At 51.5% G+C, this 25,763-nt stretch overlaps 1 protein-coding gene across 3 annotated transcripts in view; it reads left to right on the top strand.

The window, feature by feature from the left end:
- Positions 1–1,249: 1,249 nt before the first annotated feature.
- The window catches only part of TMEM63B (transmembrane protein 63B), a 37,745-nt gene continuing 13,231 nt past the window's right edge, over positions 1,250–25,763 (top strand). The window contains exons 1-16 of one of the 3 annotated variants that reach the window (XM_019549664.1): positions 1,250–1,376; positions 1,873–2,065; positions 2,846–2,925; positions 8,618–8,656; positions 15,409–15,499; positions 16,763–16,800; positions 18,255–18,397; positions 18,886–18,937; positions 19,420–19,528; positions 20,953–21,023; positions 22,402–22,482; positions 23,085–23,208; positions 23,575–23,708; positions 23,939–24,076; positions 24,489–24,642; positions 25,515–25,621. In XM_019549664.1, the coding sequence (XP_019405209.1) occupies positions 1,895–2,065; positions 2,846–2,925; positions 8,618–8,656; positions 15,409–15,499; positions 16,763–16,800; positions 18,255–18,397; positions 18,886–18,937; positions 19,420–19,528; positions 20,953–21,023; positions 22,402–22,482; positions 23,085–23,208; positions 23,575–23,708; positions 23,939–24,076; positions 24,489–24,642; positions 25,515–25,621 (1,532 nt within the window). In that variant the 5' untranslated portion in view covers positions 1,250–1,376; positions 1,873–1,894. Of the gene's footprint in view, positions 1,377–1,872; positions 2,066–2,845; positions 2,926–8,617; positions 8,657–15,408; positions 15,500–16,762; positions 16,801–18,254; positions 18,398–18,885; positions 18,938–19,419; positions 19,529–20,952; positions 21,024–22,401; positions 22,483–23,084; positions 23,209–23,574; positions 23,709–23,938; positions 24,077–24,488; positions 24,643–25,514; positions 25,622–25,763 lie in introns of those variants that run through there. The other 2 variants (XM_019549666.1, XM_019549665.1) reach the window with 2 other exon arrangements.

Below are 25,763 nucleotides of genomic sequence, written 5' to 3'. Positions count from 1 at the left end.
GGGTTGCTACACCACTGTTTGTCATGGTCCTTTGTTTACAGTCCTTCAGCCAGTTCTTAAACACGTGACTGTGTCTCAGCTGAGCCAAGAGGCATTCATTTTGCAAGCAAAAGCTCCTGGGACAGCAGCCTATCTTCCTTCCAACAACTGCTGCGCTGTACTGCTTTTAGCTTGCTTGAGCTAGAAGGAGCAGTGTTGGCCATTGTAGGGGCCCTCTTTCCTGATAGTTCGCAATGAATGACCCCCACCCCTCAGCTGTGTGAGTGGATCCTGAATGCAGGGTCCTGCTTCCTTGCATTCCTTAAAGATTAACCTTTGTTATTAGAAGATAGGGTGTTAACACCAGTTTTGTGGCACTGGTTGTATTTATCTGTGCTCCACAAGGCAGTTGTGTTTATCCAGTAGGGTTCAGCCCTTCTGGACGATCCAAGGGATGCTTGCTTCATGTTTCACTTGCTGCTATCCTGTATTTGGCTTAGAGTTCCTGGCTGCAGTAAAACAGCATCTGTGTTCCCTCCAGAAGTGGCTGACTGGAGCAGTGTCCTCATGAGTGGGATGAACATGTGTTGGTCAGCATGGTACCTAGACTCCTGGTGGCCCTGCGCAAACTTTAATATCGGGCCCCCCTTCACCAGAGATAATGATGATGATAATTTTAAAATTACCATTTTGGGGCCCCCTTTCTGTCTGGGCCCCAGGCGGCTGCCCAGTTTGCCCATGCCTGTGTCCAGCCCTGGTGCTGATTTGTGAAGCCAGTGGGGGCAAGAGGGACAGCAGAAACCTGCTGCCTGCATTGATTGTCCTCATCTGCTGCCACCTTCAGCAGCTGGTTTTTGTCTTCTCTCCCTAAAGCAACTGTATTTATCTCTTATGGCTCATCCCTTATAGACCATCCTAATGACACTCACTTCATGTTTTTATCACTGCTGCTGCAAGTAAGCCACTAAACATTTCCCACAGAAGTGCTTCCATCCCAGTGGAGAAATGCCTGTCTGTCTGTCTCTAAGCAGTGATGCTGTCTCCTCTTCCTGGTTGTAGCACTGTCCAGGACTCCCTTGTAAGGCTTCCAATTAAATTAAGAATCCCAAGCTCTTCTCTGCCTCTTCCATAGCTGCATCATGTCTTGCCTAAAGTCTTTCTACAGCTGAACTCAGCTGCGATCACAGTTACAGGCAGCATCAAAACTGGGGGCGGGAAATAAAAACCCAGAGGGGGATGGACTCAGCCTACTGAGGGGCTGGAAGGGAGTGGAGCTGGGAGAACTGGGGAAGGCAAGCAGTGAGAGGGGAGAATCAGCCTAATAACTGTGAAGATCTGCATGCAGGGAGAGGAAATTGGAGAATGTAACGCAGCAGCAGCAGTCCTGTGGCATCCAAGTGAGTTCATTTCCATTGCCATGACTTAACAGAGGTTTTTCCTGTAACCGAGCTCTCAAGCAGCAGAGGGGGAAGGGAGCTGAAGCAATCCAACTGCTTCAGCTGCTCTAAGGAGAGGGAGTATGAGAGGGAGAGGTGCTTTCCAGGGCTGCATCACAAGAAAACACTGGACAGGCCCTGCTGCAGCTGCTCTGTCCAGCAGCTGCATGGTAGTTCCTGCAGGGCTGGAAGCTGGAGTACCCCACCTCCTGCTTCAACACTCTGGCTCTTCCTGGCTCTGCAAATGTGAGCACCAGCCATGCATTTAGCCTCCTCCATCAGGGGTGAGGGCAGTAGTGGGGTGCTGTGTAGTACAAGCACCAGCTGTTCTGGCGAAGCTGGAGCTGAGTGAAGGATGGTTTCCAGTGCTCCTCAGCTGCTGCCTCCTCTTGATAACCAGGCTGTGGAGGATCCAACTGGTGTGTTTCTAACTGGTCCTTTTTTTCTCCTTCCCCAGGTAAGACGATGAAGCAGTAGAGATGCTTCCCTTCCTGTTTGCCACCTTTGGCTCGGCAGGAGCCACCTGCAAATCCTGTAACAATGGCACCCAGGATTACTGCTACAGTGCCCGCATCCGCAGTACGGTGCTGCAGGGGCTGCCGTTTGGTGGCGTGCCTACCGTTCTCGCCCTTGACTTCATGTGCTTCCTTGTAAGTCCTCTCCACTGTTGTTCACATGGGGCTAGGGTTGCGGGGGAGGGGGAAGGATGGGGGTAGCATAGCTTTAGGGGCTAGGAACGTGTACTGACAAACAGGGCTCCTGGGATGTATTCCTAAGCCTGGGAAGAGGAGAGTAGGCTAGTGACTAGGGCTTGGGGCAGATGGGGCTCAGGATATCCAAGCCCAGTTCCCATCCCACGGTAAGGAGTGCCATCTGATGGTTAGCACTGGGACTCTTAGGTTCCATTCTCAGCTTTGCTGCTGGCTTGCTGTGTGGTGCTGGGTAGGATATAGGCATCACAGCCATTTAGTCTTCCAGTTTTCCTGGCAGGCCTGGGCAAACCAGACTTGGATTCAGGTCCTTTATGGCCTTGGACTTGTGCCAAGTGTCCTGCAGCTCCAGTTAATGGCATGCTCAAGAGTGACCCAAATGTGGCAGAACGAAAATGGTGAGGTGAGCCATAGAGGTTGGAAATGGCTTGAAGTGAGGCTGACCACGAGGCTAAGACATGCCCTCATTGGATCCCAAATCCCCAGGGTGCTCAAACACTACTGCATTTCTCCCCCTTGGATCCTGGCTTCCCAGAGGTGTGGTGGTGTCCTGTAGCCAGAAGGGCCAAATTCTACAGGAGCAAGCCAACCCCAGTTCCTGCTGCTTCCTTTGTCCCCCACTGTTCCTTCCCTGGGGCAAGTAGAGACAAATGGCAATTGGGAAAAGGCATCACCCACAGAAGGGGCCTGGCCTCACAGTTTTCCTTTATATTGTTGCAGGCATTGTTGTTTGTCTTTTCAATCTTGCGTAAAGTGGCATGGGACTATGGACGTTTGGCCCTGGTGACTGATGCTGACAGGTAAGGTTGAGACAGCGGGACAAGGAAGATGAGGGGAGCAAGATGATAAACCTTCTAACTGTGCACCCAGATGGCAGTGAGGACAGGGTCAAAGTGGTGTTCAGGCCAGTCAGACCCCCGTAAATCCCAGAAACAAAGGAGGTCCCTGCAGCCCAGCCTGCTAACCCTTTGCTGTTCCACCTACAGCCCCACACAGAAGCAAGCCTGGCAGCTTTTTGGCTCTAGAGTTGCAATACATTATTTATGGGTCCTACAGCTACAGAGTGAGCTGTGCACTGTGCCTTGCAAACTCTCCAAGGTGTGATTAGCTCCCTGTCCTGTGGAAGCAGAAGTGGCTAAGCAAGGGTCAGCAGACAAAGGACTAGAGAAAAGTTATGAGAAGGGGAAGGTCTGTGACCAGAACAGCTTTGCTAGTCATGCAATGGGAAGTGCCTTTGTGACTTTGATGACTGACATATTGCTCAGTTTACCTGGGAATCAGGCACTGAGTTTTCAAATAACTTCTTACACAGCTTGGTCACAGTATTAGGTCTGAGGAAGGAAATGCAGGCAAGTGTGGATGGCTCCAAAGTGGGGCTCTGAGTCCTGTGAGTCTAGAGCATGGATGCAAGGGAGTTGTTGATGGCAGGTGCAGTCACTGAAGGAAGAGTGGTATGTGTCATCTTAATCTGAAAATATTTAGCTTGGCTTAGACAAAGCATGGCTGCATGGAATGACTACCTGCTGAAAGACTGAGCATGGTACTGTGAAGACAAAGAGCGAGAGAGAGAGAGAGAGAGAGTGTCTGTCTGTCTGTCTGTCTGTCTGTCTGTCTGTCTGTCTGTCTGTCTGTCTGTCTGTCTGTCTGTCTGTCTGTCTGTCTGTGTACAGTGGGGAGGGCAGTGTCTATCAATCGCTAAGTTTGACTTTCGTTGTTGAAATGGAAGAGTATGTGTGTCCTTTTACTTTACAGCCAGAGCAGGGAGCTAGCTCCACAGTGAGCCAGGGAAAAAGGCAGTATGACTCTGGGCAATGTTGCTTTCATTATTCTAATGAAATCCCTTGTTTAACATCCCAGCTAGCAGACAATCTCTGATGTTTTCTCCCTTACACTAAAGTCACCCGCTGCTTAGCTCCTTCCTAGAGGGTCTTTATAAAGGCTTCCCTGTTTTCTCTAGGCTTCTACACCCTCTAGTAAAAGCGGGTCCCTTCCCATATGCTAATTCCATTGTGGAGTGGAATGTGGATTTACACACTCAGCTTTGCTCTCCATAGCAATGAGCTACTGGGCTTACTTGTGTTTCACTGTTCTTTGTTGGGTGAGTTGAGTGTAGATGTAGCCAAGCTAACTCAGGGACCCAAAGCAGTATTGCAGCATCAGCACAGAGTACTGTATCAGAGCAGCTAGACTGCTTTTAGTCCTTATGCTCATTGAGAGCTAACTTGGGTGTGTTTACATGGTGCTGCAGTAGGCATACCAAGTTGTCAGGGTTTGGACTGAACTGAAGCACTCCTTCCTCTGGCCTGACTCCATGAGGCTTGGGGAGAGCTGAATTCTCTGGCATGTTCCAATCCTCATGAGCCTGCTTCTGACCTCCTGATACCACACAACAGAAGGAATCACTGAGAGTCATTTACCTTTAATGCTGAACAAGGGACTAGATTAAAAGCAGATAAAAAAAATTGCAGCTCTGTCTATGCCTCTTTTTCCTTACCTGAATGGGTGCGGTGAGTTGTGGGCCTTGCTGGCGCAAGAAAAAATCGTGCCAAGGGAAGGGAGGGGAGTCATCATGTACAATTCAGCTTGGGAGACATGGGATTGTTTCATTAGAAAGAAACTAATCTGAATTTGGACCTTGAGATGAATGGGAGAGTAGCATCTGGTTGCCAGCATGGGGTAGTAGGCCCAGGACCAGCATGCACAGCAGATCATGTGTACTGGCACTGTCACTTGCTGCACTAGCCTCCCTTGCAGTCATGGGGTAGGAAGATGAGGGGCCTCCAAGCAGGGAGGGGTGTCTGCCCCCAGGGTGAAGCAGAATGCCTGTGCCTCTGAGGCAAGGAGTTGACCTCCACTTCTTCCGTCACATCTCAGGGCTTCTAGTCTCCACTCCAGGGCCCAGTCATCAAGATGAGTGTTTTTAGGAAGAAGGTCTCTCATTCTTTCACCCTCTCATAGCATACCCACAAATGAATTACAGTGGCTGAGCACTGCTGCTGATACACTAAGATTTTACTTGTGTCAGGGGTTGTGAGAAATGTGGACTCCCAGTAAGAAAGGGGCTGCCAGTTTGAAAACAGTCAGCAGTCACAGGCCTAAACCATGCTGCCTGTCCCCTCCTCCTCCAGCAACCAGTCTGCTCATTGTCAGAGCTGGCTCCTCCAATATGTATGTTCCCAATAGACTTCCCAGGTCATCAGGGTTAGCATCCATCTCCTTCCCTGGGCATAGCAAGGGAGAGGCAGTTTCTCTCTAAATCTGCTTTACCCCTTTGAGAACTATGCAAGCCTTGAATCTCCTTGCATGGCCTCTGCTTCCCCCAGGAAAATTGGTCCATCACCCCAGTGCCCAAACCCCTGACACAAACCTTTCCTTCCAGTTTTGTTTCCCAGACCTGCAGTCATGAGTGCCCTGCCTTCATGTACCCTAACTGGGATCATGTGCTAGCATCTCATAGTTTATCAAGGCTTGGGTTTCCCCTCTGTACTTTGTCAGGGCGTGGATTTCACCCCTGCCCTCAGGCTTGTATAGGCTGCTGCCTTTGGCAGTCCCTGTTTGCAAGTGATGGTGTTGTGCCTGGGTGCTGTGGTCTGTATGAAGAACTGCAGCTGATGTGGAAATGCCAATGCTTTTTTTTCCCTTCACAACCAGAGCACTGTTGTTATAAGCAGGGATCTTAGTTTTCCCTAATAAAAAATTGCAAATTCTCTGATTAAAACCTAAGAATCCGTGATTAAAATGAAAGGCCACTATAGATAGGTAAGTAGGAAGGAAGGTATCAGTTGACCACAGTGTTTTAAAGCAATTTGGAGGCCTACCAGTGCTTCAATCACTATAATAAAATAAGTGCTAAATACCTGTAAATTTTGGTATTCGACTTTGGGGTTTTTATCATGGAAAATCAGAGCTCCCTCTGCCCCCCTCACTCACAGAACACAGGTCCAGGCCCCTCACTCCCAAGCCACAGTTCTCCAGCCCTGCTGGTGCCCCTCATTCACCTCTCACAAGCCCCCCCACAAGGCAGGTCTTGAGACCAGACCATTGCTTCACACATGCCCTAAGCCTTGATAGCAGGGCCATTTATGTGGGCTTGTAAGTGTTGGTGCAGAGTGGGGAGGGTGATTCTGGAGTCTTTGCACACAGCTGCAGTCCCCATGGGCTAAAGGAGAGATGCATCTTCTTGGCTGAGAGGTCTGGAGTTTGAGCACCTTGGGTGCTAGAGGAGAGACCAGGGAGCGGGGGGGCGGGCAGTGAGTGTTAGGGGGATCCAAGGGAAAGGGAGGGTTTTGTCAGGCCAGGTGAGCAGTGTTCCCAGCCTTCTGTTAGGCTCTTATCCCCACCCCTGGGATGAAGCAGAGGTGGCTGGGCTGCTGCTTCCCTAGAAAATACTTTGGATCTCAAGTGAAGTGAAGCATCTTCATGCTGGTAGCTATGGGTGCGGATGTTGAAGCCCAGGCCTTGGGGGGATCATGACAGGCATCCCAAAGGAGGTGGTTGATCTAAGCCCACAAGCATTGTGTTTCCTGCACTGATGTCTGAACTGTGGAGGAAAAGGATTGTCCTGCCATCCCCATTACACCAGCACATTTTAAGGCAGCAATTCAAACATTTTGCCCAGCTAGTGATTTGCTGCCAGGACACCCTCCATACAGGTCAGACTGTTGTTTTTTTTTCCTGTGCCTAAAATATTTGGGCTGAGGGTTTCCTACATCACCTCTGATCCTTGATAGGGGCAGTGAGTGTTCCTTTTCCATTCCCCCAGATAACCTTAGGGAGCTGATACAGAGACCTAAGGTTAGAGTTTGCTTCTAAAATGTATGAGGAGGAAGAGGGGGGCTAAGAGGACTTACAGGAGAGAGCCTCTCCTCAGTCCCTAATCAGGAGACTAAGAGAAGAGTCAGAGCCTTCATCACAAGAGGAAAAGAATTTCTTGAAATGAACGTATAGGGCCAGTTTCCCTAGCAGTGATGGAATAGGAAAGTTACTGGCTTGGGTCTTCACACACTTAGTGTGCGTGGGCCATGATCCGCCTCCATGGACATGGGGGGGAGGGTGGGAAGTGTGATGAGAGGAAGGTAGTATGGCAGCACCCTAGGCCCAAATGGCAGTTCCTGTAGGTTGCTGGACAGCAGCTTCCCTGCTATCAAGGTCCTCAGCCCTCCCTCCTGCACCAAAATTATTTGGTCTGTTCCTCATTTTGTGGAGGAGGGGCATTGTGGCATGTAAAACATTCCCACTGTCTGTGTAATCACATGCGCTGCTCTAAGATGTTGAAGAGGGGTGGGAGGAGGGAAGAGCCAGGCAGGATGCACCAGCTGACTTTGCTCCCTGCGGAGTCAATGGGGTTTGCTCTCAGTAGAAGCAGGATTTGGCCCTAGGCCTTTGTCTCCAGGACAGGTGGAGCTGCTTCTCCTAAAGCGTCTTCTGTCTTAATGTAACATGCAGCAAAGGGGGATCTGTCCCTGTCTGTCAGCATGCTGGCCAGACACCAGCACTGTCAGGGAGACCTGAGTGTATAAGAATAGCTCAACCAAAAGATCAAATGAGGAAAGACAGGAAGCTGAACTAGGAGAGCTTCTCTTACTTGGCACTGCAGGGTCCTGGCCTTGCCTGTCCAGGCTGTCCTGCCTGTCCAGGTCCTACAGGAGCTGACTCAACTTGTGTGCTGCTGCTCTTGCTCCACCTCAGAGAGCACAGCTCCTGAAGGTCATTCAGCATCTTCCCTTTCTTCAAGAGCTGCTATAGGGGGCATCCTGCCCAGCAAGAAGGACCCCACATCCTCCTCAGAAAACACCCCCACATCCTGGCTGCTGGGCTCCAGGTCCCTGACAATGGGGCAGTAGGAGTGGAAAGTAGGAGTGCAGTAGGGAAGGAGGAATGAGGTAGTAAGAGTGGGAAATGCTTTCTGCCAGATTTGCACACCATAACTTGGGAATCTGATGTGGGATAGGACTGAGAGACTGTAGAGGTCCATGCCAAGGTGCTGTGTGCATGTCTTGCATCATCTTTCTGCTCAAGAGAAACATACTGCATTTGTTGGTTTGGAATTTTACAGACACGCATGATGTCCAGGGAAGCAGTGCAGAGTCCTTTGCAAAATCCCAAACTTACACGTGTACACACACACTCTTCCCATCGAGTTTGCAGCTCCAAGACTACGACCCCTTCATGTGAGAGCCCCAGCTGCACTGCAGAGCTAATGGAAGTGCATTATTAACTGAGTTGGCTCCAAAGGTGCATGTCAGATTTTGCAGGCAAAAATGAAAGGGCCCCTGCCTTAGGGCACTTGCAGCCTAGTGCAAAACAGAGCTGTGAAAAGAGGGGTTTTTTGCCTTTTATTTTCTTCCTTTTGTCTGCTGGTGGACAGGCTTCTCCTCAGGATGGCAAGGAGCTGCCTGGTGCGGTGTCCTCTTAGACAGAGGAGGCTCCCTGCGTGTGCCTGACAGTTCCCATGGTTGTAACCCTCCCTTTTTCTGTTTTTTTTGCTCCCAGGCGGCGGGACTGGCAGACAGAGCGAGAGGAGCGGGAATAGTACGTTGTTGGTTTTTTTTCAGGGTGTTTTTTCTTTTACCTCTCTCTCTCTCTCTCTCTCTGTCTCCTTCCCTGTCATTCTCTCCTGCCTTTTCTTTTGCAGTTTTTAGTCTTGCTTCTGGACTAATCTGAGTAGCTGGGAGTTAGGGCTTAGGGTCTGTGTTTCAGTTGTTGCAGGCTCATCCCTTTCTTCCATATGCCACATCTGAAGGAGCCCCATCCCTTGCCTTCTCCTTCCCAGATACCCAACCCTGTCCTCTGAAGGAGGGTCCCCCCAAGGAGCAGCCTGCCCTGCGATGCTGGAGGCCACCACAGCATTAACCGTGCCTTACTCCAAAGCTTGTGTGTTTGCAGAAACCAGGACAAGGGACACCTCTCTTCATCCCATCCCCCACCCCCCAAAGCCTGATTGCTTCCCACCCTGCTCACCCCTCCTCTGTACATCTGTGGATGGCAGTGCTGAGGGGCTTCTCTCGAAGCCCTTGACTCAGACTACAGTTCATTGCCACCACACAGTTGGGGCGGGAAAGGAAAGGGGCTTTTCCCATCCCCATTTTCAGGGGCACAGGAGCCAGAAGTCTGGTTCTGCCCCTCCAGAAGGAGCAGCTGTGAATACAGGTTGCCCTCTGACTCCACAGGCGTCCCTCATTGTGCCTTCTCTTAAGAAAGGCCTTTTCCTCATGCCAATCAATTCAGCTGTGCTACCGGGCCAGCGAGGGGTGGGTGGGGTTGTGTGGAGCAAAGCAAGAGCTGCTCTCCTAGTCCTTGGGTCTTCTTAGATACCTAGTTTTGGAGAGGGCCTGGTAGGTCAGGGGTGCAATTATTGGAGTTTGCTCCCTACTATCCCCTGAGGTGGCCAGCCTGCTATGGGGGGCAGGGCCTCTTCCCCTTCCCCATGCACTCCAAACCTAGCAGTTGTGCCAGGGGATGGCACTGTCTTTGTCTTCCCTAAGCTCATAATCCGGCATCAGCCAGTGTTGCAGGCATGTGCTTCCTGGTAGAGCTATGGAAGGCACCATCCAGTACCTTGGCCTGACACTGCCTGTTGCAAAACCCCAGCAGCGACTGCTGGCCCAGATAGATCCTGGGCACACACATGTACCTCCTGATTCCCAGCAGGGAAAACATCCTTACACATTTTGACTACTTTTTTTTCCAAAACATGCACTCTGCCCTGTCCCCACCCTAGAGAGCGGTGATCTATTTGATCACCTGATCTTGTTTGCGCTACTCTGCCTGGCCAGACAGCCAGCGCTGCGTGGGAGGGGACCAGCTCTCACTGCAGAGCACAAAACACGCCCAGGGCCCGGCACAGAATCTCTTTGGGGAGGCAGTACCAGTCCTCTGAGTCCTGCTCACCCCTTCCTTCTCTCTTGTTCCCCCCTCCTCCCCCTCCTGCCCTGGCAAGGATCCTCTCTCTGCTGCCTAGGGGGATCTCACAGCCTGAGCCATGATGTGCTTTGTTTTGATGGCTACTAGCTAACAACTGCTGGAGCTGAGCAAGGAAAACCCAGATTGAATCTATCTTCTCCCCACCCTTACCCCAGGGCTGGCAGCAGCTCTCCTTCCCAGCTATGTCTCCATGCAGGGTTGCGTTGGTGTGTTGTGCACATGGGTATGGAGAAACCTGTAAGGGCCGCAGCTGGTCTGCTGGCCACCGAGGCCTGATGTTCGCAGCCTGAGACCCAGGGCATGGTTCCCTGAACAGCATCACTCCTAACTAGCACAGGTGGCACCCTCATCTTAGGGAAGTGCTGGCTTGCTTGTGGATTCACCTGTCTGTTTGTGTCCTTGTTCTTCCTGCTGTCCAGACCCATGCCAGCCATCCCCTGTGCAAGCTGGAGCAGAGGATGGCTCTGTTTCATGGGCAGGGAGGAAGGCAGCAGGCCAGGCCCCAGCCCTCAGGTAGAAGACGTGCTGTCCCACATACTGCCCACACTGCTGCTGCCTGCTTGGCTCAGCTGCCAATCTGGGCCTAATCTGCCTGGCAACACGTTGCCCAGGAGCTCCCCCTTGTGGATCCTGTGCACGTTTATTTCCCCGTGCCCGAGGCCCAGACTCCACGGCGAGTGAGTCATAGTTGCGCAGGCACTGCGTCCCACAGGGTGGGCCTGACAGGTCTCATCCTGACCCGCTTGCAGGGACCAGGGCAGGATCGCAGCCTCGAGCACATTTTGCTCATGCTTTGCTCAGTCTTGCTTTAAGGGGCCTGGCTGCAGGGGCTTCTGGCATCTCTGGGTACAGTGTTCACAGGAAGGGGCATATGAGAGCCATTCTGCATCCTCCTTCCTGTAATGGTGCAGTGCTGCTTCCAGGCATGTCCCCAGTGACTGCCTCCCCTTCTTGGCATTAACACTTGGCCTGGGGCTCCAGACTGGCCATCTCCCACTCCCCTCACATCACCACCACCCTCTTTTGTGTTGAGTCTGGCCAGTGAGGTTTGATTTCTGCGTTTTTCTGTAAGTGGATCCCTCCAACACTGCTCTCCTCCGAACAGTTTTGGTCTGTGTTGTCTGACTGGAAAAGGAAGGTCCCGGGATACAGCATAGCTACCCAACTGCAGAGCTGCAGGGATTGCTGCTAATCCCTCTCTGCTCCAGGACAGAAGGCTTCTGGGACTGAAGGGGCTTCAGGCTTCACTCAGGGTCTCCCCTGATTTGTACAGGGAGGGGACTCTCCCCTCCTTCCCTTAGTGAGTGGCACATCTGCACCTTCAGCCGCAGGCTTCTTTCTGCTGCTCCTCTCATTTTCCTCCCCATGTCCTCCTTGATCTTCTTTAATCGCCTTTTGCTTGTGTCCTCTCTTCCCTGGCAGCAGCAGGGAGAGTGGTGGGGAGATCAGGCCCCTCTGCAGGAGCTGCCCTGTTCTTCTCTAGTCCTCTGCCAGGATGCTTGTGGGGCAGCCTGGGCCCTCCCAGTTCCCTTCCTCTCTTTCCCTTTTCTGGAGAGTCGTTAATGAGGACCAGTTGCCTCTCCTCTTCTGGCTCCTTTTGTGCTTGCTTCTCAGTCCCTGTTTGGGCTTCTGACCTCCCTTGGGCTCCTCTCCAACTAGTCCTGTCATCATCTAGCACCCCTAATGGGGGCCAAGTTTTCCTATTTCCAGTCTTCCTGCCTGCCTTCCGTTCATCCATCCTTCTGCCTAAGGTGTCAGCCTCCCATTACCACTTGTTTCCCATCACTTCTCAAGGTCTCTCTTAACTCTTTCAGCTGCTCCTTTGCCACACAGTGCCTGTCATGGTCCAGAACAGCAGCTCAGTCTCCTACGAGGCAGCCTGGCCTGCTTCAGTAGCAAGTTCTGTCTTGTGAGCTCACTGCCACAGGCTCTACTTCTTGCTGCAGGATTAGGCTTGAGCATCTCAGCTTCCATTAAATGCAGTCCCTGACTGTTGCCAAGATAACACGAACCAAGTGTAGCCAATCCACGGGTGCCTGCCTGAGTTTACAGAGAACCTGAAAGAATAGCTATAATGAGATGAACTTCCTTGTTCATCCAGCTGGGATATTAACCCTGAAACATAGTGAAGACAGCATAAATGTGAGCACTGTTCACCATTTCATTGCTGATTTTACAGAAACATCCAGCTGACATGCTTAACCTACAATCTCAGGCTGCTCCTTCCCTCTCACCAAGTCTGGAAGCAGTTGTCTTCTGTTAGCTCCCAAAACCTCTAGGTTTCCCCCTTTTAACTGAGGTTCGGTTCCATTTTTCACCCCAGAGCCCTCCAGCACAGTGACAATTAGAGACGATATAAAATATCCAAGTGAACAACCCAACCTGTTGCACTGCCCCATTCTCCATCTCCAGAGTCATTCTGAAGTCGCTTCAAAATCTGCCACGGCCGTGTGCTGTGGGATGCAGGGAACAGGCTACAGAAGTATGGTCTGGCTTGCTGAAGATCATGTGGGGCCTTCTCTATAACTCAACTCTTCAGAGAGGTCTCTTCTGCAGTTGAGTTTCACAGGCCTCCCCACTCTTCACTGTCCAAGTATCCTACTGTCCAGTTTCTCCCTCAGGCAGTTGCTTGCTCCCTTTCCTGCCTAATCAGACATTTATTTTTTCACTCACTGCTTTCAGCACCCCCAGCTTCCCCAGGAGCTAGCCTTCCTGGGCTCAAGAGGGGGAGTAATGTCTCCTTCTGATGGAAATACTCTGCAGTAATAACCCCAGGCTTGGCCCAAAGCCTCCCAAATGGTAGGGCACCTATTGCTTTCCATTGGCTTTGGAGCAGTCTTGGAGCTAAACCCCAGGGGACCAGGTCTGAGACTGAGAGCCTTCTGTGCACTCCAACCCCGCAGCCTCCACTGCTATGATACAGCTATGAGAGAACTAGTTGGCTTGTGCCATGCAAGTGAATGACACCCCAAGTGACCCACAGGAAACATGGTTTGGTTAGTATACCCCCACCTCCCCAGTATGTTCCACCATGTAGCTTCGTTCGCTGAGGGGAAATTGCTAATACACAGCACTCAGTGTCTTGGCCTCCACCATCCTCATCCTCTGCAGGGAGTAGTTGCCTCCTCCCCCTCTATTGCTCTCTGCCTTCCAGCCCAGAGCAGTTCCCCAATCTCTGCCCCCACACCCTGTTTTGCTTTGGTTTCCCCTCGTGGGAATTGAGGATTTTCCACCTGCCCCTGAAGCACAGACTGTGCTGAAGTTTATGGAGCAAATTATGCCAAGCCTGCCTCCAGGGAGCTCAGCCAGTCCTCTCTGGCTTTCCCAGCGAAAATTAGGGACAAGCTGCTGCTTCCACTGGGCACTACCCAACTGCACTCTGAGCAGCTTGCAGGCTGTGATAGCAGTACAAAGGCTGAGGATAAGGGGTTGGGGAATTAGGTCGGGATAGTCCACATATGGCCCCTGAGGTACCCAGCTCTCCTCCTTAATGAGAAAAGTGATGTCTACAGAAACTACATGTCCCAGGATGCAATCCGACCTGTCTAGCCAGTCTTTGGTCACCTTGAGAAGGATGTGTGAGAAATGTTGCTGTTCTCTCCAGAATGGTAGATGTGTCCCCTAGTGGCTAAGCCAGCCAGAGACTGAATACTAGAGGTGCCTCCATACACTCCTGCCTGTTCATATGCTTGACCCTCACTTGCTCATAGAAAGGAAAACAGGGTCAGGCAGTTAGAACAGGTCTGGGGGGCAGGTCACCTGGGTCCTGTTCCTGGCTTGGCCACGCTTGCCTCTACATGATCTTGAACAAGTCCCCTCCTCTCTCTGTGACTCCATTTTCCTTTGGAAGAATGGAGCTAATAACATTGCCAGCTAAATCCCTTGAATGAAATGCATGAAGGAAAATGTTATGATATATTTGCAAAACTGTGTACAGCACTATAATATCCCCCAAATGCTAACTCACTCTGTCCAGCCCTCTCATTCACTGGAGGGACATAGAAACTGGACCAGTGTCCTGTCTCTAAGGGCATTTTTACACATGCATGTGTCACTTTAAAGGTGCTTTGCATTGCACCTCAGAGGTGCTTTAATTCAAAAGTGCACCACTGCCATTTTCTGCCTGTTGACGCACATTTCGCCACGTATAGAACTGCATGCAGTGCAGTGAAGCTCACCTCAGCTCATGCGGAGCAGACTCCCCAGTGTGTCCCAGGGAAAAAAAGTATGCGTATAAATGCCCTAAGGTTGCCCAGTACCAAAATGCTTCAGGAAAACATGTCAGTACCTACTAGTGGGTATTTATAGAGCAACCTGTGCCCAGGGAAGTCATTGGTTTAATTGTATATAGCCCATACACATTTCTCCCTGTGCTAGTTCCTGGGTCTTCTTGTATTCCTCATGGAGTCTTGTTTTTATATTTTTAAACTTGGCCTCAGCATTCTCCTTGGGCAATCACATGTTGTATGGCAGCAGTTTTTAAACTGAGATATATGTACCCTGAAGGATACATGCCTAAATCTTAATAACAATGGTGTAGTTTCTGATTGTTCATTGCACAGTGGGCAATAGCATTGATGTTGGCATCAACACTCTGTTTAAGGAATGAACACGCAGAAACATGTCAGGTATGTAGGATATGAGTAGCAATATTTTGGAGGTAGAAGAGTATGCAGCCAAAAAAATTTGAAAACCACTGCTATATGGGATTTTTGTTTAATTAACCAATTTAAAGTTGTCACCTAGATTTCCCATGCGGCTCCTTGCAGCTGTGTCGCAAGCAACCTACTCATGGCACCCATTACCATGGAGCCCTCGCCTATATCCCCTCTTATCCAATATCCATCCCCACTCCAAATTTGGTAGGCCTAATCTCTCCTCCTTGGCAGCATCCCCAGGACCCTCCTCACCTGGGGGCAACTATGTCCTCACTCTCTAATACACGTGGACAGGCACATCATGTTCTCTGGCCCTTGGTCTGAGCTGCAGCTTAACTGTCCTGCTCTTGCTGACCAGACCTGGATGGGAGTGAGGGACTGCTGGGGAGAAAGGGAGAGGAAGGAAAGGGAACCTGCTTAAACATACTCTCTTTGTCTGTTCCTGTGAACAACAGTAGAGCTCTATGTCTGTCTGTCTGTCTGTGGGTCAGGCCTGGAGGCCAGTCTTGTCCATGTGGTATGAGGAGGGACTCTGCTAACTGCTTGACACTCTGCTCTCTGAGGCTCTTCTCTCTCCATCTCGCCTGGGGCAAACTGACCTGAATTAACCTCTGATCTTCTGGGTGCTGCTGCTTCCTGGCCAGTCTTCTCTGCTGTCTTCCACTGACTCATTGATTTTCTTCCCCACTGTTGTAATTCCAGTGTGGCCTCTGCTCTGCACTCTGACAACCATGACCGCTATGAGCGCCTCACTTCCGTCTCCAGCTCCGTGGACTTCGATCAGAGGGACAATGTGAGTAGCAGCAAAAATCAGTGTAGCACCTCCTGCCTAGATGGCTTATAGTCCATTGCATGTGCCAGCTGAGCCTTGGGACCAAGCCAGCATCATCCTTCCCATCCTACAGGAGGAAAACAGAAGTGCAGAGAAGCGAAGCCTTTTACCCAAAGCCATAGAGCAAATGAGTCCTGACTTGTTATCCAGTGCTCTAACCACTGGGAAATACTCCACTCCTGGTTCTGAGGGAAAAACCCAGGCATCCAGATCACCCCACCACACCCTGTCAACCAGTTGCAAGAAGTGAGGTTCTCAAACTGTGGTCCCAGATGGGTGATGGCTGGTTACATGGTGTTGGATTTTCCACCTCACAGCCAGCTGACAAATTCTTCTAAAAGTGACAAGGCAATTGAATGGTCCCTTGCTGTGTCCTTTTCCTCCAACAAGCAGCTGTGGTTAAGTTAGATGGCAGAGTCCAGGATCCAGCAAATCCTGGTGGGCTTCCCATGAGACATCTCTCACCCCAGACCTGCTCTGTACTAGGGGACGCTTTGGCTTAGTTCCTGCTCCCTCTTTGTCTCCTTGCACATTGCTCCTCATCTGGCCACTCTGGGCCTGACCTTGTGAGGGAGAGCTTCTGGGCTCACTGGTCACTGAGGAGAGTTGAGCTGTCCCCATCACCCATGGTCAGAAAGCAAAATGGCTCCTTCGGAAGGGTGACCAGCCAGTTGGTAGTATTGTCACAGACCAGACCCTGACACATGCTGTGCTCAGGCAACATCACATGATAATCGTGACGTACCCCAGATGGGCGTATTCATGGTCCTGTACATCCTGAGCATGTATGGTCTGTGTCCTCCCTGAGCCTCCCACTTTGGCAGGGTAAGCCAGTGGGAATCAGGGAGATGGGAGAGCAAGTACAGCTTTCTGCTGCCTGGAGAGGAGTAGCATTTACACAGGAGCCCTGGCCTGTCTGAGGAGGGGCACTTCTGGGAAGGTCTAGCCCATCCACCCCTGTCTTCATGTGCCAAACCTGGGAATGTGGTGGTAAAGTGGCTCTGGGAGTGTCCCCCACAAGCACCCAAAAGACCAAGGTCTTAAGACTGCCTGCAGAGAGTGGACTTGGAAGGGCTTCCCTTGCATATTTCTTTGGTTTGTAGTGTGTTAGCGGCAGCTATGGGCAAGGCCGGGGACACAGTGTAGACTTTCTCCTAGGGCTTTAGACAGGGGTGTGCTGAGATGCCACGGTGTAACACAGGCTCCTGTTGTCTCTCTGTGCAGGGATTCTGCTCCTGGCTGACGGCCATCTTCAGGATAAAGTAAGTGCAGCCTTGGATCCAGGTACTGGTTTTACAGCAGAGATCCTGCCTGGACCTAAGTAGCAGAAGAGGTGGGGGAGACTTCACCCTTTAGAAAGTTAGCCATTTGTGTTGTAGTTGCACCCAGAAGCCCTGACTGGAATCCAAACCCTTTGTACTAAATACTTTACAAGCGTGTGGCAAGAGACATTCCCTGCCTCAAGCAGCATGCAGTCTGAGCAGCAAGGACAAACTGTGGAAGAGTTATTCTCTTATCTTACAGAGCGGGATTGGAGACAAAATAGCTAAGTGACTTGAGGGCACCCAGCAAGTCAGAGGCAGGAAAAGGAAACCAGCCCTGGTCTTCCACAGCTCTGTCAAGTACCCTAGCTGTAACCCATCCACCCTGCCCTGCCCCACCTCACCTGCTTTGAGGAAGGGATCTGCCATAGCCTGCTCAGTCCATTGCTATCAATAAACCAAGGATCCTAAATCTAGGGGGCTAGATTTGAGGACACAGGAATTCCCTGTCCATCTTACTGCATTCACTCAATTCTAAGATGAGATCCATTGCCCCATTTGACACGGGAAGAAAAGCCCCTCAACTTGGAATCATTTATGGGGGGAGGCAGGCTGCTGCTGTGGCTTGAGCTCCACCCCCTACCCAGGGTCAGTGCCAGAGCTGCTGCCTGCCCCCACCCCAATCCCTGCTATCTCCTTCCTGCAGCTTCTCCTCTTCTCCCCTATCCCTCATGCAGCCTCTTCTCCCCTGCCTGCTGCTCTCCCTCCATGTTTATTTACTTCTGCTGCCAGACTTCATTCAAGCTGCAGCTTGGGGCACTGAGCACGGCCCCAGAGCAGCACTGCACAGCCCACATGTGTTGTGTGCCCCAGGCTAGAGCAAGGATGGAGTCTGCCATTGCAGAGCAAAGGCAAGGGGGCAGGAACTGGGGGGCAGGGGCTGGGGGAGGAGAGGGGAGGGTAAAGCAGAGGCAGAGGGGGAAGGGAGTAGCTTGAGGCATGAGGGAGGACAGGCACAAGCAGGGGGTAAGACGTTTGCCCTCCCCACACCACCTATCATCCTGCTGCCTGCCCCCCTGCAGTGGTGGAGGGAAGAATTTAAGGCAGTTCTTCAATAATTAAATTCTATACCTGGAAAATTATAACACAATAATTTTTCCATGTATAAAATCTAGTTATTGGGGGGGGTCATCTAAGAGTTGAGTAAATATGGTATGTTCCTGTATGACCACATGGACCCCTAGCTGCCAGCGCGCTCAGTACTTCCCATCCAGAGGTCTCAAAGCACTTTGGTTAGTGGGATCATTTGGACGCTTTTAGCTCAGGCTTCAGGGGCTTGTGCACTTTGCTTCAGGTGCCACAGCCACAGTGTTGGGCTTTTCTCCAGGCGCTGACAGGCCAGTGGGACTTGTTCCCTTGTTAACAGTGCCTCACTGCCTGCCTTTCCTTGCCAGGGACGATGAAATCCGAGATAAGTGTGGAGGCGACGCAGTCCATTACCTTTCCTTCCAGCGGCACATCATAGGGCTGCTAGTGGCCGTGGGCGTGCTCTCTGTGGGCATCGTGCTACCTGTGAACTTCTCAGGGGACTTGCTAGGTGAGTAGGGGAGGGGAGGAGGGGCTCCTGGTAGATTGGTTCCCAACTTAGGAAGAGAAATAGTTGGTCTTGCTCAGCACCCATACCCCTTTCAGTGATCTAACCCCAGCATAGCATGGGGGCGGGGGTGTCAGGGTCTGTGGTCTCTGAGTGCAAATGGCTGTAATTTGGAGGTGGGGGGCAGGGTCTTGCCATGTCTGGGGAAGGTGTCACAATGCCCATAAGCAGCTCTGCCCCCCACTGTATTGTGTTTGGGACCAGAGTGACTCGGCCAAGAAGTGTGGAGTGCCCAGATGCTTTGACCTTTCACCTTTATATCAATTAAAGGGTATTGTGAGGGAAAACTTCTTGTCTCTTAGGGACATTGCTTATATGACACCTAAAGCAGGCCTGCCCTGCCCCACCCCATCCACACTGTTCTGGGTACCCCACACTACAACTCGGTTGGGTTTAATTGAGTGTGTCTATCTGTCCATCTTTCTCTCTAGAGAACAATGCCTACAGCTTTGGGAGAACAACTATTGCTAACCTGAATTCCTGGTATGTTTTGGAGGGGGTGGAGTGGGCCCCTGGCATATGTAAAGCAGAGCCCTAGTGGCTGGGGGGAAGAGCGGGACACTACCCCATGGTGTCACCCAGCCTCCCCGTGCACGAGGGCCCTGGTGGTCACTGTGCCACTGTCTGTGTGTCCTGCTGCTGTTGTCAGCCCAGGCAGGCTGCAGAGTCCACCCCTAGCAGTTTCTACCTGCAAAGCAAAAGCCTAGGCCCAGGCTCTGGGAGTACCATGTTACTGAGCAGCAAGCTAAGCTCTGAGGCATATATGCAAACGGACGCCAGCTGAATTGTCCTCCCTATACTATGCTATGCTAGTCAGCCTGGCCTGGCTGGGCCCATGAGGGCTAGGATGGTCAGCAAGAGTTGGCTGGCAAGGCATGAGGTATCTGCTGAGTGAAAGGAAGGGAATGGTGGGCCCTGTGCCAGCTGCTGGGTCTTTGCTGAGAGTGGCTTCTTTCTGCTATCAGGACTCACCTGCTGTGGCTGCACACAACCTTTGCCTTCCTGTACCTGCTGCTGACAGTGTACAGCATGCGCCGGCACACCTCCAAGATGCGCTACAAGGAGGATGACTTGGTAGGTTCCACTTGCCTTCCCCTGTGCCTCTCTGCCTCTCTCTTCCACTGCCAGCCCAGCCGGGCCTCCAACTTACACTGGAGATACTGCCCATATAGGGGTCTTACATCATCTCATCCCAGTGTACGTGTAACAGCCCCAGGTCTCCCAAGACCCCACTAGGAGTAGAGATGTGCTTTCCTCTTCTGCCTCTTCCCATTTGGAGGTCCTTCTACTGCATGGATTCTGAGCTCCCTTGTTGTTTGTCATCTCATCTACATCACTTCCCAAGGATAATGCCATCACCGCAGCTCTGCGCAAACAGCCTCAGTGCAGTACCCATGTCTGCACTGTGCAGAGGCTGGGACATGGCTTGGCTGTGTGTCAGGTTGTAGTCTGTGCAATACCACCAACTGGCAGGTCACCCTTCCCAAGGAGCCATTTTGCTACCTGACCATGCGTGATGGGGACAGCTCAACTCTCCTCAATGACCAGTGAGCCCAGGAGCTGTCTTACAGGCTCTGGCCCAGAGTGGCTTGATGAGGCTGCCTGCAGGGATGGTGCTACCTAATTTTAGTGTTAGAATTTGGGTGGTGGTGCTGAAGTCATGAAAATGGCTTGGACAAGAATAGTCTGTTCTCTGCCGAGAGCATTTGAATGCATCAATTTACAATTTTAAGTATCAGACAAACAACAGAAAATTTTACCTAAGTTAAGACGCAACAAAAATTTTGCATAAGTCTTACATAGTTCCAAGGACAGTGTGTCTGCAACTGTCTAGCTGGTCTAATAAAAGATGTCACCTCCCCAAGAGTTCTGATTACTTTTGCCTTCAGCCTGGCTTTCAGAAGTTTTTCTGGGGTCTGCACTTCTTGGCAGGTCGGGGCAGAGGTCCTACAGTTCTTATTTTACTTGCACTTTTATCAGTCATCTGCACCCCATCTCTTCCTTGGCTGTCTTGACAACAACACATCCTTTGCCCCTCTCAGGATGTTTTCCTGGTCTGATGTTTATTTGCTGGTCTTATAGTGTCCCCAGTTTTCACAGGTTTTATCATGTTTATGGTAGGGGCGGCGCTGTTTGCAGAATGCGTGCTTCCCACTTTGAAATCTAATCTGTTGTAGCCCCCAGCTTTCTTAAATCATTTAGCTTATTCACTGCCTACTTAAGCTGTCTGACTGCCCTCCTTAAATTATTTATTCAACATCTTTTCCACTGGTTACAGAATTAGTTGAAGGGCTCACAACTGTGGCAACTGTCATGTGTTTGCTAACAATGGAGGCAGCCTGGTAGAACTTGGATGCATGATCAATGCCACTAATAAACACCTGCTCCCCCCTCTAACCTTAAATTTGGCCTGCCCTTGATCCCCTGACTGAAACCTGGCCTCTTACCTGCTGGAGTCCTTGTCCAGTCCTCACCTGTCACTTCCCTGTCTCTTCCAGGTGAAGCGAACTCTCTTCATCAATGGCATCTCAAAATATGCTGAGCCAGAGAAGATCAAGAAGCATTTTGAGTGAGTTTCTATGCTTGCCCTGAATCTCAGCCAAAGCTGCCCTCAGTAGGGGGTAATTTTTGAGGGAAAATGTTAATTTTGGGGGCAAAAGAGGAAAAAAAACAACATCGAGCACTGAAAATATTCAGCCCTAAAAGAGTCAAAAACATGCATTTAGAAAATACTATCGCAGTTATTTTTTCTTTTTGTAGGGGGAGGTTTTAGCTCGGGTGCCTCATTCCCCATTCTAATTTAAAGGTTGAATTGTAACTCCCATGATGCACTGCTGTCTTCCCTTTGGCAGAAGCACTCTGGCACATCCTGGGATTTTGTAGCCAGACTGCATCATAGGAGGTGAAGTTCAATTTAGGGATCAAGTCCAGGGAGGAGATTGGGGGTATGCTGCTCACAAAATGCAAGTCCAGGATCATGCTGCAGTGGTGTTTCTGAGTCCAAAGTCTTCAGGAATTGGCAACACGTAGGCAGTGCACGTGGGTGTATGTACACCCCCTGAGCATGGCGGTGCACCCCCTGTAGGCAGTCACTGCTCACCACCTTCCCCACCTCCCCCCTCTCCATTACTGCCGACACCTCTGGTGGCATCTGCATGCAGTCCACATTGGCCACTGCCACTGCTGCTGGTGACATCTTTGGGTGGTTGCCAACCAGTGGTGGATGCTTGCATACCCGCTGCGCCCCTTCCCCCCCACGCCACTGCCACACTGTGGCTGCCTGCAGGAGCTCCCTGCTTGCCACCGCCAACAGCGCTGTGGAAGCTTGCCACGCCCTCCCCAGCCTGGGAGCATGCAGCATTCAGTTTTTGAGTAAAGTCACCTTTTTTTTGGAAAGTAGATGCTACACAAAAGTCAGAAACCCAGTTTTTCCTTCAAAAAAGAATTGTGGATTGTAAAATATTGAGAAGTCTTCGCTCTCATCATTGTTCAGTGCCTCAACTTCCTGCCTGCACAGAGCCTTGAAGCACAATGGGATCATGGATGGGAGGGGAGGGGATGTATATGGGGGACGCGATCCCCTGAAGCAGTACAGAGGTCATTAACCCCTCTTGTATACCCCCATACTATTATTTTTAATTGTCTGAATTCCATGTCACACCTTCTCAGAAGCAGTCTTCCAATTATACACATTTCCTTCCAGCGCAAACAACTGGAGGGGCCTCCCTCTGGTGCCCAAGAGGACTGCTTCCTCAGCAGGCCCTCCCAGAAGCTTTCACGTGGCTAAAGGAGCTTGTTAGCCACGTTTCCCTGGCAGTTGGGACTTGGCCCGTGAGCTGGAGCCCCCAGACCTTAGGACAGCACTCTGTCCAACTACAACAGCTTTGTTTGTGCTGTATATCTCAGCCTCTCTTCTAATGAGCACGAGTGGTTTCTTCTGTTCGCAGGGAGGCTTATGCCAACTGTACCGTTCTGGAGGCACGCCCTTGTTATGATGTGGCCAGGCTCATGTTTTTGGATGCAGAGAGGTAAAAACTGGGGTGAGGGGACAGAGGTTTCCAGGAACATTGCACAGAGCTAAAGAAATGCCACTGGGCTGAGAGGGTGATGTTCAGTGATGTGAGGCCAGCCCAAAAGGGACCTCCTGGATCATCAAGTCCAATCACCTGCTATTTCAGGCAACCCCCTTGTATAATCTCATGCTGGTTGAGTTCTAGCTTAAAATCAGCTAATGACCGGCCCTTGCCACCCCTCCTTTGAAAGGCCATCTCACCACCTCATTGTGACAGAGAACAGATCACTAGTAAAATGTCTGATAGTCTTGGATTAGTCTTTCGTTAGGTGCTGTCTCCACCACAGAGGGATGGAGCTGGGTACCACTTGACTTGAATGATAGCCCCTGCTCAAGGGCAATCTAGAAGTTACATGGGAGTGGGGCTGCAGGTCAGGAGGGAGGGGCATCTGCAGAGCTGGATGTAGGAAGCCCAGGTCTGGAGTAGCAGGTCCAAGCATGAGTTTGCTGGTATGCTGTTCCCATTGCTTTCTACTCCAACTCTCACCCTCCCTGAGCAGAGCTGGTGCCATGAGAGCTTTTCTGAGCCCCTTCTCCTCTTGCTGCCTTCTGTTACAGAAAGAAAGCTGAACGTGGGAGGATCTATTTCACCAACCTGCAGAGCAAGGAGAACACCCCGGCAATGATTAACCCCAAGCCCTGTGGCCACCTGTGCTGCTGTGTCATCAAGGGCTGTGAAGAGGTAAGCAAGGGGGTCGGTGAGGTCTGTATACAGGCAGTCGTACAGTCAGTTTGCAGGTGCTGAGACATCACCCCCATTCCAAGTACACTGGCCTGACCGTGCTGCCAGCTCCTGCCAGTATCACCACAAGAAGGGCGGTGTCAGCCCACCCCCCTGGCCCATTTGCTTTGTTAACTCAGCTTCTTTCAGCCATAATAACAAGCAGAGCTGATGTATCATGAGGCAGGTCTCCCTGACCCAGTGGCACCCCACAGAACTCCTGCCCCTGACAACCACCTCTCCAGCCTGGGGAGGAGCAACACTAGGCAGGGGCCCAAAGGAGCAGCTATAGAGTAAATGGGGCTCTGTGTTCTGACTTGTGTCCAGGTGGAGGCCATAGAGTATTACACCAAGCTAGAGGAGAAGCTTAAGGATGATTACAAGCGGGAGAAGGAAAAGGTGAATGAGAAGCCTCTGGGGATGGCCTTTGTCACCTTCCACAATGAGACCATCACAGCCATGTGAGTGGAAAAGGACTCTTTCATGGAGGTGTGGTTGGGAGGAGGTGGTGGGAAAAGGAATTTGGTACCTGCCAAGGTAAGAAAGCTCCTGCCAGAAACTCCCCTGTAAATCAGCAGAGGGCCAGTGCTGAGGCTGGCCTTCCTGATGCCTCTGGGCTCAGCCTCTCTGACCTCGGGTCCTAGCATTTCCTCAACCCCCCCTCACTTCTCTCTCATCTGTTGTCTCCCAGAATCCTTAAAGACTTCAACGTGTGCAAGTGCCAGGGCTGCATGTGCCGTGGGGAGCCTCGGGCCTCCTCCTGCAGTGAGTCCCTCCATGTCTCCAACTGGACTGTTAGCTATGCCCCCGACCCACAGAACATTTACTGGTAAGCAGGCTGCCACCACTGCCTGACCCCTACCAGGGCAGTGGGCCCTAGTGGGAGGGGAAGAGCCAACAAACCTTGTAGAGGGTAGACATATGCAGTGCACCTGGCTGAGGCTTGACCTTGGCATATGTGGGTCTTAGGAGGGTACGGGAGGAAAAGGAAGCTATTCAGGGAGAGTTGGCTTCCTCTGCTGGGTAAAAGATCTGATCCAGTATGGGGACTTGGGGGGCAGTGGGATCCAGGTGCTTCTAAAGGAATTCAAGCACCAGAGGATTTGAACTCCCCTAGCCCAGCTCAGCTTTCCTCACGGCTCTGCCCAGCACAGAACCACATCCCTGGCATGGGGCCCTGGGTCCTCTGCCCTTCCAGTGATGCACTCCTCACTGAGTTTGGTACCCTCTTTTGCCTGTAGGGAGCACCTTTCCATCCAGGGTTTCATCTGGTGGATTCGCTGCCTGGTTATCAATGTGGTGCTCTTTATCCTCCTCTTCTTCCTCACTACGCCTGCCATCATCATCACCACAATGGACAAGTTCAATGTCACCAAGCCTGTTGAGTACCTGAATGTAAGCCTGGGTTGGAGTATGGATGCTAGGAAACCTTCCCTTCTCTTTACCCCATCTTGTGCCACAGAACGGATGGCCCTTTGGAGGTCATGAAAGCTCCCGGAGCTCCCAGCTCCCATTGCTGGTGTAACTGGGCTATTCCTGGCTGTGTCAGGCTGAGCCAACCTGTCCCTTGGTTTTTTCAAGGGCTCCTAAGTTGTGGCTGTAGTAGTTGTGTACATCACTGGACTGTGAGCATTGTTCTGGTTGACATGAGAGCCAAGAGAAGCCAGTCACTCATTCTTCCTCTGTCAGGGCAATGCAGAGGCTGTTGATATATAGCAGGGACTGTGTTGCTGGAGCAGGCTTCATGTGCTGGGCAGATGCAGGGGGGCAGGATGGATGGGTCCTGCCTCAGCTAGAGAGAGGGAAATCTCTGTCTGGTCAGAACATGGATAAATGAGACCATACCTGCTCAGCCTCAGGTCCCACAGGACTGTGCAACCTGTACCTGGCACTGGGGTTTTGTGCACAGCAACAGGGAGGAAATCCTAGCTTGCCATGTCAGGACAGATAAAGCATGAGATTCCAGCTGAGGGGAGGTATCGCCTGGGGCAGGACCTGGGCTGGTGCCCATTGGTACCCTCTGCTATTCAGGTCCCAGTTTCCTGACGGGAAAAGGCAGAGCCTCATCCATTCCCATCCCAGTTTCCAAAGCTGGGGGCAGTGCTCCTGTAAATACAGGCCCTGATGGATTGGAGCCCTTCTGGGGCACTCTTGAGCTCAGCCTGGGCACACCTCTGCCACTGAAATTGTAGCAGGCTTGCCCTCGCTGTACCCAGCCCTGAAATCCACATCAACCAGAACAAGCACCTGGTCCTTTCTCTTTGCAGAACCCCATCATCACCCAGTTCTTCCCCACCCTGCTGCTGTGGTGCTTCTCTGCTCTGCTGCCAACTATCGTGTATTACTCTGCCTTCTTTGAAGCCCACTGGACCAGGTAAGGAGAGTCAGTAGGCATTCCTAAACTTGGATTCTGGCTGTGCCCAGCACTCTACACAAGAGCCAGAGTCCAAGCCCCAGAAGTGCTGTCCTCCCACCTGCATTCCCCCTGCAATTGCACTTCCCCTCCTGACCTGCAG

Source organism: Crocodylus porosus, unplaced genomic scaffold (assembly GCF_001723895.1).
Source record: "Crocodylus porosus isolate Cpor-Errol unplaced genomic scaffold, CroPor_comp1, whole genome shotgun sequence".
Classification (NCBI taxonomy): domain Eukaryota; kingdom Metazoa; phylum Chordata; order Crocodylia; family Crocodylidae; genus Crocodylus; species Crocodylus porosus.
Note: the sequence above shows the minus strand (reverse complement) of the source record. Positions and strands in the feature narration are given on the sequence as shown.